The sequence below is a fragment of the Salmo salar genome, chromosome ssa19 (genome assembly GCF_905237065.1).
Source record: "Salmo salar chromosome ssa19, Ssal_v3.1, whole genome shotgun sequence".
NCBI classification, from domain to species: Eukaryota; Metazoa; Chordata; class Actinopteri; order Salmoniformes; family Salmonidae; genus Salmo; species Salmo salar.
In genome coordinates this window covers 29,697,515-29,713,311 of record NC_059460.1, presented here as the reverse complement: position 1 = coordinate 29,713,311, position 15,797 = coordinate 29,697,515, and the positions used below count along the sequence as shown (strand labels likewise).

The following is a 15,797-nucleotide window of genomic DNA, read 5'->3' as shown; positions in this document are numbered from 1 at the left end:
TTGTAGAGATCGGTGTGGAAGAACTTGACTGGGCTGCACAGAGCCCTGACCGCAACCCCATTTCAACATCTTTGGGATGAATTGGAACGCAGACTGCGAGCCAGGCCTAATTGCCCAACATCAGTGCCCGACCTCACTAATGCTCTTGTGGCTGAATGAAAGCAGGTCCTTGCAGCAATGTTCCAACATCTAGTGGAAAGCCTTCCCTGAAGAGTGGAGCTGTTATAGCAGCAAAGGGGGGGACCAACTCCATATTAATGCCCATGATTTTGGAATGAGATGTTAGACAAGCAGGCGTCTACATACTTTTGGTCATGTAGTGTATGTACATATAACTAGGAATAAAGTGATTTCATTAATAAACAGTAGCAGCAGCATATGTGATGAGTCAAAAGGGTGAATGCAGATAGTTAACTAGACTATTTAGCAGTTTTATGGCTTGGGGGTAGATGCTGTTCAGGTCCCTGTTGTTCCGGACTTGGTACATTAGTGCCGCTTGCCGTGTGGTAGCAGAGAGAACAGTATATGACTTGGATGGCTGGGGTCTTTGACAAATTTTAGGGCCTTCCTCTGGCACTGCCTGGTATAGAGGTCCTGGAGGGCAAGGAGCTCGGCCCCAGTGATGTACTGGGCCGTACGCACTACCCTCTCTAGAACCTTGCGGTTGGATGCCAAGCAAGTTGCCATACCAAGCGGTGATGCAGCCAGTCAAGACGCTCTCAACCGTAGAGCTATAGAACTTCTTGGGGGTCAAAGGGCCCATGCCAAATCTTTTCAGACTCCTGACCGGGGAAGAGGCGTTCACGTGCCCTCTTCATGATTATTTTGGTGTGTGTGGACCATGATAGATCCTTAGTGATATGGACACAGAGGAACTTGAACCTCTCCACCCGCTCCACTACAGCCTGTTGATGTGAATGGGGGCATGCTCAGCCCTTCGTTTCCTGTAGTCCACGATCAGCTCATTTGTCTTGTTGACGTTGAAGGAGAGGCTGTTCTCTCTGCTACCGCATGGCAAGTGGTACCAGTGCACCAAATCTGGAACTAATAGGAACCTGAACGGCTTCTACCCCGAAGCAATAAGACTTCTAAACAAGACAGCTAAATAGTAATGAATGGCTAGCTGGGCTACATGCATTGACCCTTTAATTTATTTGTATTAACTCTCTTGCTCTGACTCTACCCACACACTCACACATACTTGCACTCCAACACACACATACAGTACACTGACACACACATGCATACTGATGCCACACACACACACACACTTTCACACTCACGACATACTCTGCTCTACTGCTCACATAAGCTGCTGCTACAGCGGTCTATTATATCCTGTTGCCTAGTTACTTTACCCCGACCCTTGACTTATTCCACAATTTGTTGTTAAAACCTGAATAAAAAATGTATTAAATATATATATTTTTTCTCACCCAATACCCCATAGTGACAAAGTGAAAACATGTTTTTAGACATTGTAGACAAGTTTAGTATTCACACCCCTGAGTCAATACATGTTAGAATCACCTTTGGCAGCAATTACAGCTGTGAGTGTTTCTGGGTAAGTCTTTAAGAGCTTTGCACATTATTATTTAAAAAAATTGGTTGTTGATCAAATCCAGTGTATTTGGCCTTCTGTTTTAGGCTGTCCTGCTGAAAGGAACAGTTGTCTACCAGTGTCTGTTAAAAAGCAGACACAACCAGGTTTTCCTTTAGGATTTTGCTTGTGAATACTTTAAGGCACTCTATGTACAGTGCCTTCGGAAAGTATTTAGACCCCTTGACTTTTAACACATTTTGTTACGTTACAGCCTTATTCTAAAATGGATTTTAAAAAATAATACAAAATCCTGAGCAATCTACACACACTACCCCATAATAACAAAGCGAAAGCAGCTTTTTTGAATATTTTTGCAAATTTAATCAAATAAAAAACATTTTTAACTAGGCAAGTCAGTTAAAGAACAAATTCTTATTTACAATAACGGCCTACCAAAAGGTCTCCTGCGGGGGCCTGGGATTAAAAATAAATATAAGACAAAACACACATCACAACAAGAGAGACAACACTGCATAAAGAGAGACCTAAGACAACAACATAGCAAGGCAGCAACACATGACAACACAGCATGGTAGCAACACATGGTAGCAGCACAAAACATGGTACAAACATTATTGGGCACAGACAACAGCACAAAGGGCAAGAAGGTAGAGACAACAATACATCACACAAAGCAGCCACAACTCAGTAAGTGTGTCCATGATTGAGTCTTTGAATGAAGAGATTGAGATAAAACTGTCCAGTTTGAGTGTTTGTTGCAGCTCGTTCCAGTCGCTAGCTGCAGCGAACTGAAAAGAGGAGCGACCCAGAAATGTGTGTGCTTTATGGAACCTTTAACAGAATGTGACTGGCAGAACGGGTGTTGTATCGGGAGAATGAGAGCTGCAGTAGATATATCAGATAGGAGGGAGTAAGGCCTAAGAGGGTTTTATAAATAAGCATCAACCAGTGGGTCTTGCAACGGGTTTACAGAGATGACCAGTTTACAGAGAAGTATAGAGTGCAATGATCTGTCCTATAGGGAGCATCGTGGAACCACCAAGACTTCCTAGAGCTGGCCACCCAGCCAAACTGAGCAGTCGGGGGAGAAAGGCCTTGGTCAGGGAGGTGACCAAGAACCCAATGGTCACTCTGACAGAGCTCCAGAGTTCTTCTGTGGAGATGGGAGAACCTTCCAAAAGGAAAACCATCTCTGCAGCACTCCACCAATCAGGCCTTTATGGTAGAGTGGCCAGACTGAAGCCACTCCTCAGTAAAAAGGCACATGACAGCCCGCTTGGAGTTTGCCAAAAGACACCGAAAGACTCTCAGACGATGAGAAGCAAGATTATCTGGTCTGATCAAATCAAGAAATCTTTGGCCTGAATGCCAAACGTCACGTCTGGAGGAAACCTGGCACCAAAATAGCTGTGCAGTGACGCTCCCCATTCAACCTGATAGAGCTTGAGAGGATCTGCAAAGAAGAATGGGAGAAACTCCCCAAATACAGGTGTGCCAAGCTTGTAGCGTCATACCCAAGAATACTCGAGGCTGTAATTGCTGCAAAAGGTGCTTCAACAAAGTACTGAGTAAATTGTCTGAATACTTGTAAATGTTTTATTATCGGGTAGTCAGTTAGGAAAGCTAAGGCTAGCTTTTTCAAACAGAAATTGGCATCCTATAGCACTAATTCCAAAAAGTTTTGGGACACTGTAAAGTCCATGGAGAATAAGAGCACTTCCCCCCCAGCTGCCCACTGCACTGAGGCTAGGAAACACTGTCACCACCGATAAATCTGCGATAAGCAATAATTTCAATAAGCCTTTCTACGGCTAGCCATGCTTTCCACCTGGCTACCCCTACCCTGTCCAACAGCTCTGCAGAAACTTGCCTAATCTATCACAGTGCCATCGTTTTGTCACCAAAGCCCCATATACTACCCACCACTGCGACCTGTATGCTCTCGTTGGCTGGCCCTCACTTCATATCCGTCGCCAAACCCACTGGCTCCAGGTCATCTATTAGGCGGGGCTTTACCTAGCAGAGACTTATCTCAGCTCACTGGTCACCATAGCAACACCCACCCGTAGCACGCGCTCCAGCAGGTATATCTCACTGGTCATCCCCAAAGCCAATTCTTCCTTTGGCTGCCTTTCCTTCCAGTTCTCTGCTGCCAATGACTGGAACGAATTGCAAAAATCACTGAAGCTGAAGACTTATCTCCCTCTTTAACTCTGCATATTTGGAAAAGGACCCATAAGTAAGCATTTCACTGTTTATCTACACCTGTTGTTGACCAAGCATGTGATAAATAACATTTGATTTGATAGTTATGGGAAAATCCACATGTGATTACCAACTTAGCACATATTCATAATTGTATTTGCTGACAGGCTTTGGCTCACAGTCGTGTCTTAACAACTTTTCTACATTACTGTAAGCTGTTCAAAAAGGAAATGAATTATGTGTCCTAATGACTTCTGTCTCTCTCTTTGCTTGGCCAGGCTGTGGCTGTCCTCACTGCCACCTACCCTGTGGGTCACTTGCCGTACGGCTGGCTGACCGAACTGAGGGCCATCTATCCTGCTTTCGACAAGGTAAACCAAGACCTCATCCACAGTCTAAGAATAGCCTCTTGTTGCAGATCACAACATAGTAAATATCATCAGATTTAAATGAATACAGGTGACTTGTATTGGCGTCCTTTATTCCCCAATAATGACACTGTTCTCTTCTCCAACAGACCAATCCCAGCAATAAGCTTACTTCTGGCACACCGGTTACAAAGACGCATATCAAAAAGTTTACAGCCTGTTGTTTGGCACTATCACTTACGGTAAGAAGGATCTATAGATGGAAGGATGTATGGATCTGTTTTTATTCCAATACTGTATTTTGATAAGTCACAGAATCAAATTATATTGTGAAGTATACCAACTCTACAGAAAAAAGAAGTCGGAGTATAGAATTCAGAGCCAAAACAGGTTGAGACTCACGCAAGCAGGGCAAATCGCCCCTTAAGATTCCTGCACTGACAAATGCTTGGCATTTCTACCTCTGTCAATGCTTCTTACATAACATCCGGTGTCTTACTTATTCATTTCCTGAACTATAGCCTACTTTTTTGGTCCTAGCTGAAAATGATTGTGAGAAAAGGAGGAAGGCAAAGCTGGCACATCTGATAGATTAGCACAGTGCCATGGATGGATGGATGGATGGATGGATGGATGGATGGATGGATGGATGGGTCGATGGATTGATGGATGGATGGATGGACGGATGGATGGATATACAGTACGTCAAAAGTTTGGACACCTACTCATTCTAGGGTTTTTCTTTATTTTTTACTAATTTCTACATTGTAGAATAATAGTGAAGACATCAAAACTATGAAATAACACATATGTAATCATTTGAGATTCTTCAAAGTAGCCACCCTTTGCCTCGTTGACAGCTTTGTGAACTCTTGCCATTCTCTCAACCAGCTTAATGAGGTAGTCACCTGGAATGCATCTCAATTAACAGGTGTGCATTGTTAAGTTACTTTGTGTAATTTCTTCCCTTAATGCGTTTCAGACAATCAGTTGTGTTGTGACAAGGTAGGGGTGGTAAACAGAAGAAGGCTCTATTTGATAAAAGAACACGTCCATATTATGGCAAGAACAGCTCAAATAAGCAAAGAGAAATGATAGTCCGTTACTTTAAGACATGAAGGTCAGTCAATCTGGAAAATGGCAAGAACTTTGAAAGTTTCTTCAAGTGCAGTCGCAAAAACCATCAAGCGCTATGATGAAACTGGCTCTCATGAGGACCGCCACAGGAAAGGAAAACCCAGAGTTGCCTCTGCTGCAGTGGATAAGTTCATTAGAGTTACCAGCCTCAGAAATTGCAGCCTAAATAAATGCTTCAGAGTTCAAGTAACAGACACATCAACTGTTCAGAGGAGACTGCATGAAACAGGCCTTCATGGTGGAATTGCTGAAAAGAAACCACTACTAAAGGACACCAATATGTAGAAGAGACTTGCTTGGGCCAAGAAATATGAGCAATGGACATTAGACCGGTGGAAATTTGTCCTTTGGTCTGGAGTCTAAATTTGAGATTTTTGGTTCCAACCACCGTGTCTTTGTGTGAGACGCAGAGTAGGTGAACGGATGATCTCTGCATGTGTGGTTCCCACCGTGAAGCATGGAGGAGGTGTGACAGTTTCACCAGCAAAGCACCCCCACACCATCAGTGATTTATTTAGAATTAAAGGCACACTTAACCAGCATGGCTACCACAGCATTCTGCAGCGATATGCCATCCCATCTGGTTTGCCTTAGTGGGACTGTCATTTTGTTTTTCAACAGGACAATGACCCTAAACACACCTCCATGCTGTGTAAGGGCTATTTGACCAAGGAGTGCTGCATCAGATGACCTGGCCTCTTCGATCACCCGACCTCAACCCAATTGAGATGGTTTGGGATGAGTTGGACCGCAGAGTGACGGAAAAGCAGCCAACAAGTGCTCAGCATATGTGGGAACTCCGTCAAGACTGTTGGAAAAGCATTCCTCATGAAGCTGGTTGAGAGAATGCCAAGAGTGTGCAAAGCTGTCAGAGGCAAAGGATAGCTACTTTGAAGAATAAAATATATATGGTTGTTTCACACTTTTTGGGTTACTACAGGATTTAATGTGTTATTTCATCATTTTGATGTCTTCACTATTATTCTACAATGTAGAAAATAGTAAAAATAAACAAAAACCCTTGAATGAGTAGGTGTGTCTAAACTGTTCACTGTGTGTGTGGCTCTAGATAAGCCCTGGGGCTTGAAGCGCTAAACCACCAAACGAGCAGGTATAGAACCAGGGATGTTGAATAAGTGGTTAACTACCTGTATATTTGGACTGAATGTACAGTATTTTGACCACCAGTGTTTTTTGGTCAGTTCTAATTCTGGCTTTAGTATCAGGTTGCAGTGTGTGTGTGTGTGTCAGATTAAGAGAGAGAGGCACACCATGATGGGGGCTGTTGTTCCCCCTGACACTTCTACTCCTGGTTTAAGGGGTATAAAACATATCATATTTCCCATAAAACATACCAGTTTATATATGCATGCATTTCAAAATAATGAAAGCTCACTTCTATTTTACATTCAGCTCTATATGTACAAATAATAGACATTAACAGAGCACAACAGGTTGTTTTTGTAAAAGCGCTGTTGAGAGAACATATATCCCAATGGATAGAAACTCAGCAAAAAAAGAAACGCCCCTTTTTCAGGACCCTGTCTTTCAGAGATAATTTGTAAAAATCCAATTAACTCCACAGATCTTCATTGTAAAGGGTTTAAACACTGTTTCCCATGCTTGTTCAATGAACCATAAACAATTAATGAACATGCACCTGTGGAACGGTCATTAAGACACTAACAGCTTAGACGGTAGGCAATTAAGGTCGCAGTTATGAAAACTTAGGACACTAAAGTGGCCTTTCTACTGACTCTGAAAAACACCAAAAGAAAGATGTCCAGGGTCCCTGCTCATCTGTGTGAACGTGCCTTAGGCATGCTGCAAGGAGGCATGAGGATTGAAGATGTGGCCAGGGCAATAAATTGCAATGTCTGTACTGTGAGACGCCTAAGACGGCGCGACAGGGAGACAAAACGGACAGCTGATCGTCCTCGCAGTGGCAGACCACGTGTAACAACACCTGCACAGGATCGGTGCATTTGAACATCACACCTGCGGGACAGGTACAGGATGGCAATAACAACTGCCCAAGTTACACCAGGAACGCACAATCCCTCCATCAGTGCTCAGACTGTCCGCAATGGGCTGAGAGAGGCTGGACTGAGGGCTTGAAGGCCTGTTGTAAGGCAGGTCTTCACCAGACATCACTGGCAACATCACTGGCAACAGACATCACTGGTCTTCACCAGACATCACTGGTGATGATGGGCACAAACCCACCGTCGCTGGACCAGACAGGACTGGCAAAAAGTGCTCTTCACTGACGAGTCAGTTTTGTCTCAAAAGGGATGATGGTCGGATTCGCGTTTTATCGTCGAAGAAATGAGCGTTACACCGAGGCCTGTACTCTGGAGCGGGATCGATTTGGAGGTGGAGGGTCCGTCATGGTCTGGGGCGGTGTGTCACAGCATCATCGAACTGAGCTTGTTGTCATTGCAGTTAATCTTAACGCTGTGCGTTTTAGGGAAGACATCCTCCTCCCTCATGTGGTACCCTTCCTGCAGGCTCATCCTGACATGATCCTCCAGCATGACAATGCCACCTGCCATACTTCTCGTTCTGTGCGTAATTTCCTGCAAAACAGGAATGTCAGTGTTCTGTCAACTGAGACTTGTTGGATTGGAGTGTGAGGGGTGGGGCCATTCCCCCCTGAAATATCTGGGAACTTGCAGGTGCCTTGGTGGAAGAATGGGGTAACGTGTCACAGCAATAACTGGCAAATCTGGTGCAGTCCATGAGGAGATGCACTGCAGTACTTAATGCAGCTGGTGGCCACACCAGATACTAACTGTTTCTTTTGATTTTGACGCCCCCCCTTTGTTCAGGGACACAATATTCCATTTCTGTTAGTCACATGTCTGTGGAACTTGTTCAGTTTGTCTCAGTTGTTGAATCTTATGTTCATACAAATATTTACACATGTTAAGTTTGCTGAAAATAAACGCAGTTGACAGTGAGAGGACGTTTGTTTTTTTGCTGCGTTTAGTTATGCCCTGTTATAAATCGTCTGGTTTTTCACTTTTTGATTTGTTTTTATTATTTAAAAAGGACTGGAATTGGTGAAACTTGCAGTTTGAATAATAATAATAATAATCATAATAATAATTCTACTTCTTTAGAGCTTTTCAAAGAATTTCAAAGCACAGAGCTGCCAACTCTCAAGCATTGGCTGTGAGACTCATTTGGACCCTCTTCTCACTCCCTCACACCTCTTATATCTGGCACATTGAAAACTACTGCTTTTATTTTTGTAATTAGTCCATTTGTGTACTCGGCGTTAACTTTTCAACTATGCTCCAAATCGTTTTGAAATTGCAGCATCTGCGCCTGCAATTTAACATCATGAGTGGTCTTATCTTGCCACAGCACTGTGAGCTGCGGCACATTGAAGCATATAATTTGTATAGTTATGTAAGGGACCAAGGGGATTGGATGCATGTTTTAAAGAGAGCTGGAACTTTCTCCGCTGAGTTTATAAAACTGTAAAAAGAGCAGCACTGTAGCGCTTTTTTATGTACAATGTTGTCAACGAAATTAGGTTGCCTTTATACCCGTCCCTATTCCAGAATGCAGCCTTTTGACAGCATGTACTGAAGTTAATTTAATCCGTACTTGCCTTAATCCCCTCGTTTGGTGATTGGCATTTAGGCTGTGACAAAGAAATGGCGGCAGCAGACAGACCTACAGTATGTTTTAGCAGGGAAGTTTGGTAGGGTGACCTGATTTTGTCAAACAGATTGTGAACCCAAAAGTGTGAGTTTTGATTCTAGAGGGGGAACAATACATAGAACAATTATTTGGTTGGAGTGTAGGGGCATATTTATGTAAACTTGTCTAAAACATATTTTATCTCTTTACTATATGTAGTTTGATCAGTGGAACAATAATCGGTCTTAATGGGCTAAAATATAGGGTAATTACTGTGCTTGTCAGCAAGAACACTACAGTTATTACCCACACTTATTTTATTATTCCACCACTTCCCAATTTTGCCAGTGTAATCACATATTTGAAATCTGATATGCCTACTTGTCTTAAATTAATTATATGAGATGGTAGGGGGACTCAACTCAAACACATCCTGTTTTGTCTATGTAGAGTAAGATGGCAAGGATCTTCAACTAGTAGGCCTAAATCCACTTAATATTGGTATTCATTAGATTTGTCTTGAAGGTTGGGTGATTTTCAAAAATTAGCCCTGTTTTAAAGAGTTCACCCAAATTACAAAATACGAAATGTTTCTGTCCTTACCTTGAAAGCAGTCTATGGACAAGGAGACTGCAATATATGATTTAGTTATCCACTGCCATCAACCATTAATATAAAAATGGCCTGTGCGGCGACTTGGTGTAGTGGTAACACTCCCCGGCAGGTGTTGCATATAACTTTACACTTGAGAATAGGGATCAATCCCTACTTCCAATGTTTCTACCGTTTGCCTATCTAATTACTTTCTGAATAAAGTGTCAAACCACCCAAAACAAATGATCATACATTAAATGTAATCCCACAAAATTCTGACGGTAACAAAGTTGTCGAATTTCGAGTGTTCATTTAATGTTCAAAGCATCCTCAATCCACATGATCTGGGGTTTTATTTAAAGATGTTCCACCCTGGTCATAGGCCTAAGCCATGTCAAAATACATAGAAATTAGTCCCCCGTCTAGAGGTTGTGCCAAAGGGCAATTCAATTCACATAGCAAATCTCACTCCAAGTTTTTATCAAAAGTTGGCAGCCCTGAAAGCACCAAAAAATCCATGTAATTAAGAAAAACAACATTACAACTTCATGATGGACAGTCATGAGAAAGTTCATGGCTTGAGTGATCATCTGAGGGAGGTGGTCAAGCAGGGAGAGAGAGACCGGAGGCAGGCAGGTAGCTCATCAAGGTGTCTCACTGTTTGTCTTTTCCGTAATCTGAGCTAAGCCACTGCAGCCCATGAACTCTGTAGTAGGTAGCTAGCTAGCTATTTAACTACTACTAAAATGAAGCAGCCATTTGGATGACACTGCAGCAGTTACGTGGCACCAGAAAGCACACCATAATTCAAGAGCAGCCTCCCTACGATCCTCATCGCTCTGCCATCTTGCTTTCGGCTTCTCTCCATCCTCAACCTCTGGAATTCGAATCAAAACAGCTAGCCAGCTAATATTAGCTAGCTAGCCAAACAAACAAATGACTTGCCAGCTTCAGTCTTAATGCTGTGGTTGATTCTGATATGTATTATCTATATTAAATATTCATTCTTAAAACCAAAATGAATTGATGACAAATATTTACAAAATGTACAGGAGCTGTCCGCTTAGGCTGGTAGGGCACCATGGAAACTGTAGAACTATGTACAAAATAATCCTCTTTCCCTAAAATCATGGTCAGTACTTTTTTTACATTAAAGGGGAGGATAACTGGGCCCCACAGACAATTGATCTGAAATCAGTCATCGGATTTTGTTTTGCTTTAACCCCTGTAGGGTGGAAATGGGAATAGTAAGAAACTGGTTTGAAGTTTGTGGCCAAAGTTAGGTCTTGGAACCAGAGAAAGAAATGGCATTCCAGCCAGATGTGGAATTCCAGTTTTAAACAAGTGGGGTGTGGGCTCATGCCTGGCAGCACACAACACGTTAGGCCACGATAGGCATGGACTATGGGCTTGATGAAAACTCGGGCAAAGCCTGTTTGACAGACCACAGACAAAGACTCCGAGGGAAAGACAACGGAGAACAGCACAGAGCGGACAAGATGGATAACGGTGTACAAGAAACACCACAGAAATGATCAGTGTAAAGTTTACACTGTAAACAAAGCAAATGGGTTTTAGATATCCCTTATAATAACAAATTGACTTTAGGGGGCGGCAGGTAGCCTAGTGGTTAGAGCGTTGGGCCAGTAACCGAAGGGTTGCTGAATCGAATCCCCTAGCTAACAAGGTAAAAATCTATCGTTCTGCCCCTGAGCAAGGCAGTTAACCCACTGTTCCCCGGGCGCCAAAGACGTGGATGTCGATTATGACAGCCCCCCTCACCTCTGATTCAGAGGGGTTGGGTTAAATGCGGAAGACACATTTCAGTTGAATGCTTTGTTGTACAACTGACTAGGTATCTGTCCTTCCCCCCTTTTAGATGGCGTTTAAAGATTTAGACTGAGTGAGGAAGTCTGGTGAAAAAGGGAGGAAAACCACTGATTCATTGACTCAAAATGACCTCTATTTGTGTACAGTATGACAGGTGACTGACTAACCGTCTACAACTAGAAAAACATCTGATAGTAATCAGCACGACTACACTGAGCCATTTTCTTTGACAATACAATGTTTTTTAACCAGAACCTGATGAGCACTACAGATGGTTAATAAGTTGATTTGCAATATTGTTATATACTGTATCGACAGTACATTGCTACCACAATTTGAATGAATGAATTCGGTCACACGTCTGGCTTGTGTTAACTTCTAAGGGACCACAGTGAATCGAAAACCACTCGCCTTAAAGGGGAAATATGCAGTTGCTACCTACATTTTTGGATTTATAAATGAATGATGTTAATGGTAACTTTTAAATGGCTCATGAGCTTAGTTGTCATACCTCATCAGAACCCAAAATATAAGCTTGTTTTATTCCAATGTTTGTAAACAAATAAACGTAATCAAACACCATATAACCTTTTAAAACGGGGTTAAAACTGTCATTTTGATATTGTGGATGGTCTCCAGCCCCATCCTTCAGCTTTTTACTGAAAACTGGGCGGGGAGGACGCTTTATTTTTGTTATAGCTGCTGATTACCGCTTTAATGATGTAGTAAATTCTAACGAGGCATGGTTTTGGCAAGGTTGCCCAACTTTGGTGTGTGTGTGTGCTTAACACCAAGTTAAATTACTGTTTATTTGCCCAGCTGTGTGTGATGTACCGAACACCTCTGTTTGTTAAACTTTGGACAGCTCTGCTTCGTGGTGTTCTGGACCCCTCACGTCTCGGAAATGATCCTGGTGAATGTGATTGGGGTGGACTTGGCCTTCGCTGACCTCTGTGTTCTTCCACTGAGGATCTTCTCCTTCTTCCCTCTGCCAGGTAAGAAGAACCACTCTTCTTATTTCAGCATTAAAACACTCCCTATGCCTCTTGCGCAGTTGGCTGGAGCGTAGTGGTTGCAACACTAGAGTTGTGGGTTTGATTCCCGATGGGCCACATAGGTTAAATACAATATATATTAACAAAGTTGTTTTAACAGAAAATATCTGCTGGAAATGTTTGACCATGATGATTAGTCCCAAAATGCAGTGTTTTGTTCCTCTCTTGTCTGTGTGAACAGCTATGAGCCATGGTTTAGCTGAGAGAGCAGTATGTCTGGGATGTAATGTTTCCACTGACTTCCTGTGTGTGTGTGTGTGTGTGTGTGTGTGTAGTGATAGTCCGGTCCCACCTGACCGGTTGGTTCATGACCCTGAAGATGACCTTTCTGCTGGCCCCCAGCTCTGTGCTCCGCATCATCGTCCTCATCACCAGCCTGGTCGTGTTGCCTTCTATTGGGTAGGTGGACAATTCAGTGGACACAGACCAGCCTTTGTGTCCCAAATGGTACCCTATTCCCTTTATTAGTGCATTAATTTTGACTAATATGACAAATGATGTTCTATTCTAAAACTGGATCACTAAAAATGGTTAATTTTGAATTCAGCAAACTTTGCTCAGTGTGATTTTGATTGGACTTCAATCTGACAGAGTTGAAGAGCTGCTCCCTGTTTCATGATGAGCTAATATTCATAGAAATGTATTCAGAGGTGAGTTTAAATCAGGACAATGTAAAGGTTCACCATTCACTGCATCACCTACCATCAAATGCAGTCTGTGCAAATTCATTGTGAGGTACGCATTAATGGGTTCTCTGCAGTTTTGTATTGAGCGAATATACACATTAAATCTTTATACCGGTTCCTTGTGCATGGTTTTGAATGAAACATAACCTTATGCCTTATCAAAATATGAATTTATGGGCTATGCCACCAGAATTTGACCCATCTGCAATACTAGCTGCCCTTATTTTACTCTACCTTATCCGTAAATGTAAGTGAATATGTTACTGCCGTTTCTCGCAAAGCCATTTTTATATCTGAAACGTATGCACCAGAAAACTGTCACTTCAAGATGGTTGTTTCTCTGTGGGCAAACTGCACCTGCACTTATTCCGCAAAAATATTAGTGAGTTACAAATCAAATGTATTGTTATATACGTCACCATAAAGACTGGCCATATAGAGATTACATTTCTTCCTTCGCTTAGCAACACCTTTCATCTGGACTGACAAGTGGACCAGACCTGCTGCTATAGCGAAGACTCACAGGAGTGGAAAATCCTTTTTATCTTTACCCAACCAACAATATCCATCTGTGCCAGATGTCAGGCTATTTCACAACAAGACATCTCAGATGACTCGTGTTCTTCCGGAACCCGCTCGCACATTTAGCGCTCGCCACACACTATAATAAACCTACAACTAAATGGCTGCTTTGTTTTTGTTTATGAGGAAGGGTTAAGTGTCTTATTTTAATCTATATGGATCCTCAAAATGTATTAAAAAATGGTAAGCCTGTACCACATAGGCCTACTGTATATCCTGTATTCTGATCTCTACTGGTCAGTGATTCCAGTGTTAATGAATTTGGGTTTGTGTTTCAGTGTCCACGGGGCCACTCTGGGGGTTGGGTCCTTGTTGGCTGGTTTCATAGGGGAATCTATCATGGTGGCCCTAGCTGCCTGCTATGTCTATCAAAAACAGGTGAAGTTCCATCCCTAAAGGCAAAAGCAGAGTAAGAAACTGTATAGTCATAGTGAAGTACAACATCACTCTTCATTCCTTTCATGTCTCTCTCCTTTCTTTCGATCTCTACTTTGCACAGAAAAACTATGAGATGGCCAGCAAGCTGGTGGTGGAGGGAGAGGAGTCTGTTCCTCCGAGTGAGGTGTGTTCCAGAACTCAGAAGGACGCAATCGAGGAGCTCCAGGAGGAAGAGGAGGAACTGGAGTAGAGGCACTCGAAGGGAAAGGGACAGGAGAAAATGGAGCTAAAAGCCACAGAGAAAGGGAATTCCAGTGGGTAGGCCCTAATAGGACCATCGGTAGGCCCTAATACCGGACCTGAGAGAATCACACAGAGTCCTTAACCCTTTACACTCATACTCATACTGGTTGGAAAGTGTAGATTTGGGCACTAATAAGAGCCTAAATTGGAATGTTGTGGCTGTACCGTAACATGCTATATATGATTTCACAGCACTGTATGGGTTTTGACTGACAGCCATTCTGAACTTGAGTACCCTGTGCGACAAGAAGTTGCCCCCATCCCTCCTGATAATTGGGCAACTCTTGCAATTTTTGTCTGAGAATGCTTTAAATTAAAAAGATGACTATATTTTGAAAGATGAGATGATGATTATAATAAATGCCGCTTTGATGTCAAACCAGCAACCCGAACAACTTGTCCAAATTTGCACTTCACATTTCCAAATCATAGAACTTATGTAATATACAGGTATCACTGTTTGATGTACAGTTACAAGATGACATGGTGCCATACTCTGGGTTGCTCTGAACAGAATGAGCCTATGTTTGTTTATTGTGAAGAAAATTTGCTGCAGCACATGAACCTGAATGCACTCATGACTCCTTTTCTATGCTCACCAAAATTACGATCTGTTTCTCTGAACTGCCTTGTAAAAGCCTAACACTGCAACAGCGTGTTTTATAACTTAGCTAGTCATGTTGGCAATAGAACAAGCTTTAAAATCATGCCCACCTCACCCAGATTGCGATTTATGGCCTGTTTTTGGATTGCGTAAACAACAGTAATTGTGTGATGGCTGGGATGCAGGGTTGTTCCGAACAAAACAATTGCAGGTGTGCTTGCTCTAGTTCCTCAACGGCACAACTAGGAGAACTAAAAGTACCTTATTGTTGAAGACTTCTTTGGCTGCATTAAGTCATCCCAATTCTGATATCAGCTGTGAAAAAGAAAATAACTGATGTGATTGGTCAAAAGACCAATCAGTGGAAACATTTCAGAATTGAGCTACCTGTGTAAACGCAGCCTTAGTCATTAATGGACATTGAAATTGCTGTGCACACTTTGGGAAGGAGTGGCCACTTGAGCCTATTTTATACCTGTCGCCAAAATGTCCTTCGTCATGATCTTGACCTAATGTCTTGATCTTGTCTGTTTACACTTTTAAGATCTGGTCACAATCAGATCACTGTGTATTTTAATCGTCAACATGTGTCTAAAAATGTAGGCACAATCAGAACGTGAACAAGATCAGGACAAAATACAATGTTAGCACCAGGTATAAACCGGGATATGGACTCAAGTTAGTCCTCACTCAAACCCTTGTAATTTGTTTTGTCTTATGGTCCATCTAACCCACATTTGGTCCACCTAACCCACATTTTCCAGGAATAGTCTTGTTACTGAATGTATTCAAGTTTTTTTTTCATGATCAACAAACGCTGCAAAAGTACAGTAAATG

General features: G+C 42.5%; 1 protein-coding gene across 1 annotated transcript in view; it reads left to right on the top strand.

Annotated features, from left to right (window-relative positions):
- Nucleotides 1-14,738, top strand: part of LOC106578681 (progressive ankylosis protein homolog) — a 32,735-nt gene extending 17,997 nt beyond the window's left edge. The window contains exons 7-12 of the mRNA XM_014157773.2: nucleotides 4,048-4,140; nucleotides 4,287-4,379; nucleotides 12,218-12,347; nucleotides 12,683-12,806; nucleotides 13,954-14,053; nucleotides 14,175-14,738. Coding sequence (XP_014013248.1) covers nucleotides 4,048-4,140; nucleotides 4,287-4,379; nucleotides 12,218-12,347; nucleotides 12,683-12,806; nucleotides 13,954-14,053; nucleotides 14,175-14,303 — 669 coding nt within the window. The 3' untranslated portion in view covers nucleotides 14,304-14,738. The remainder of the gene's footprint in view (nucleotides 1-4,047; nucleotides 4,141-4,286; nucleotides 4,380-12,217; nucleotides 12,348-12,682; nucleotides 12,807-13,953; nucleotides 14,054-14,174) is intronic.
- Nucleotides 14,739-15,797: the final 1,059 nt, after the last annotated feature.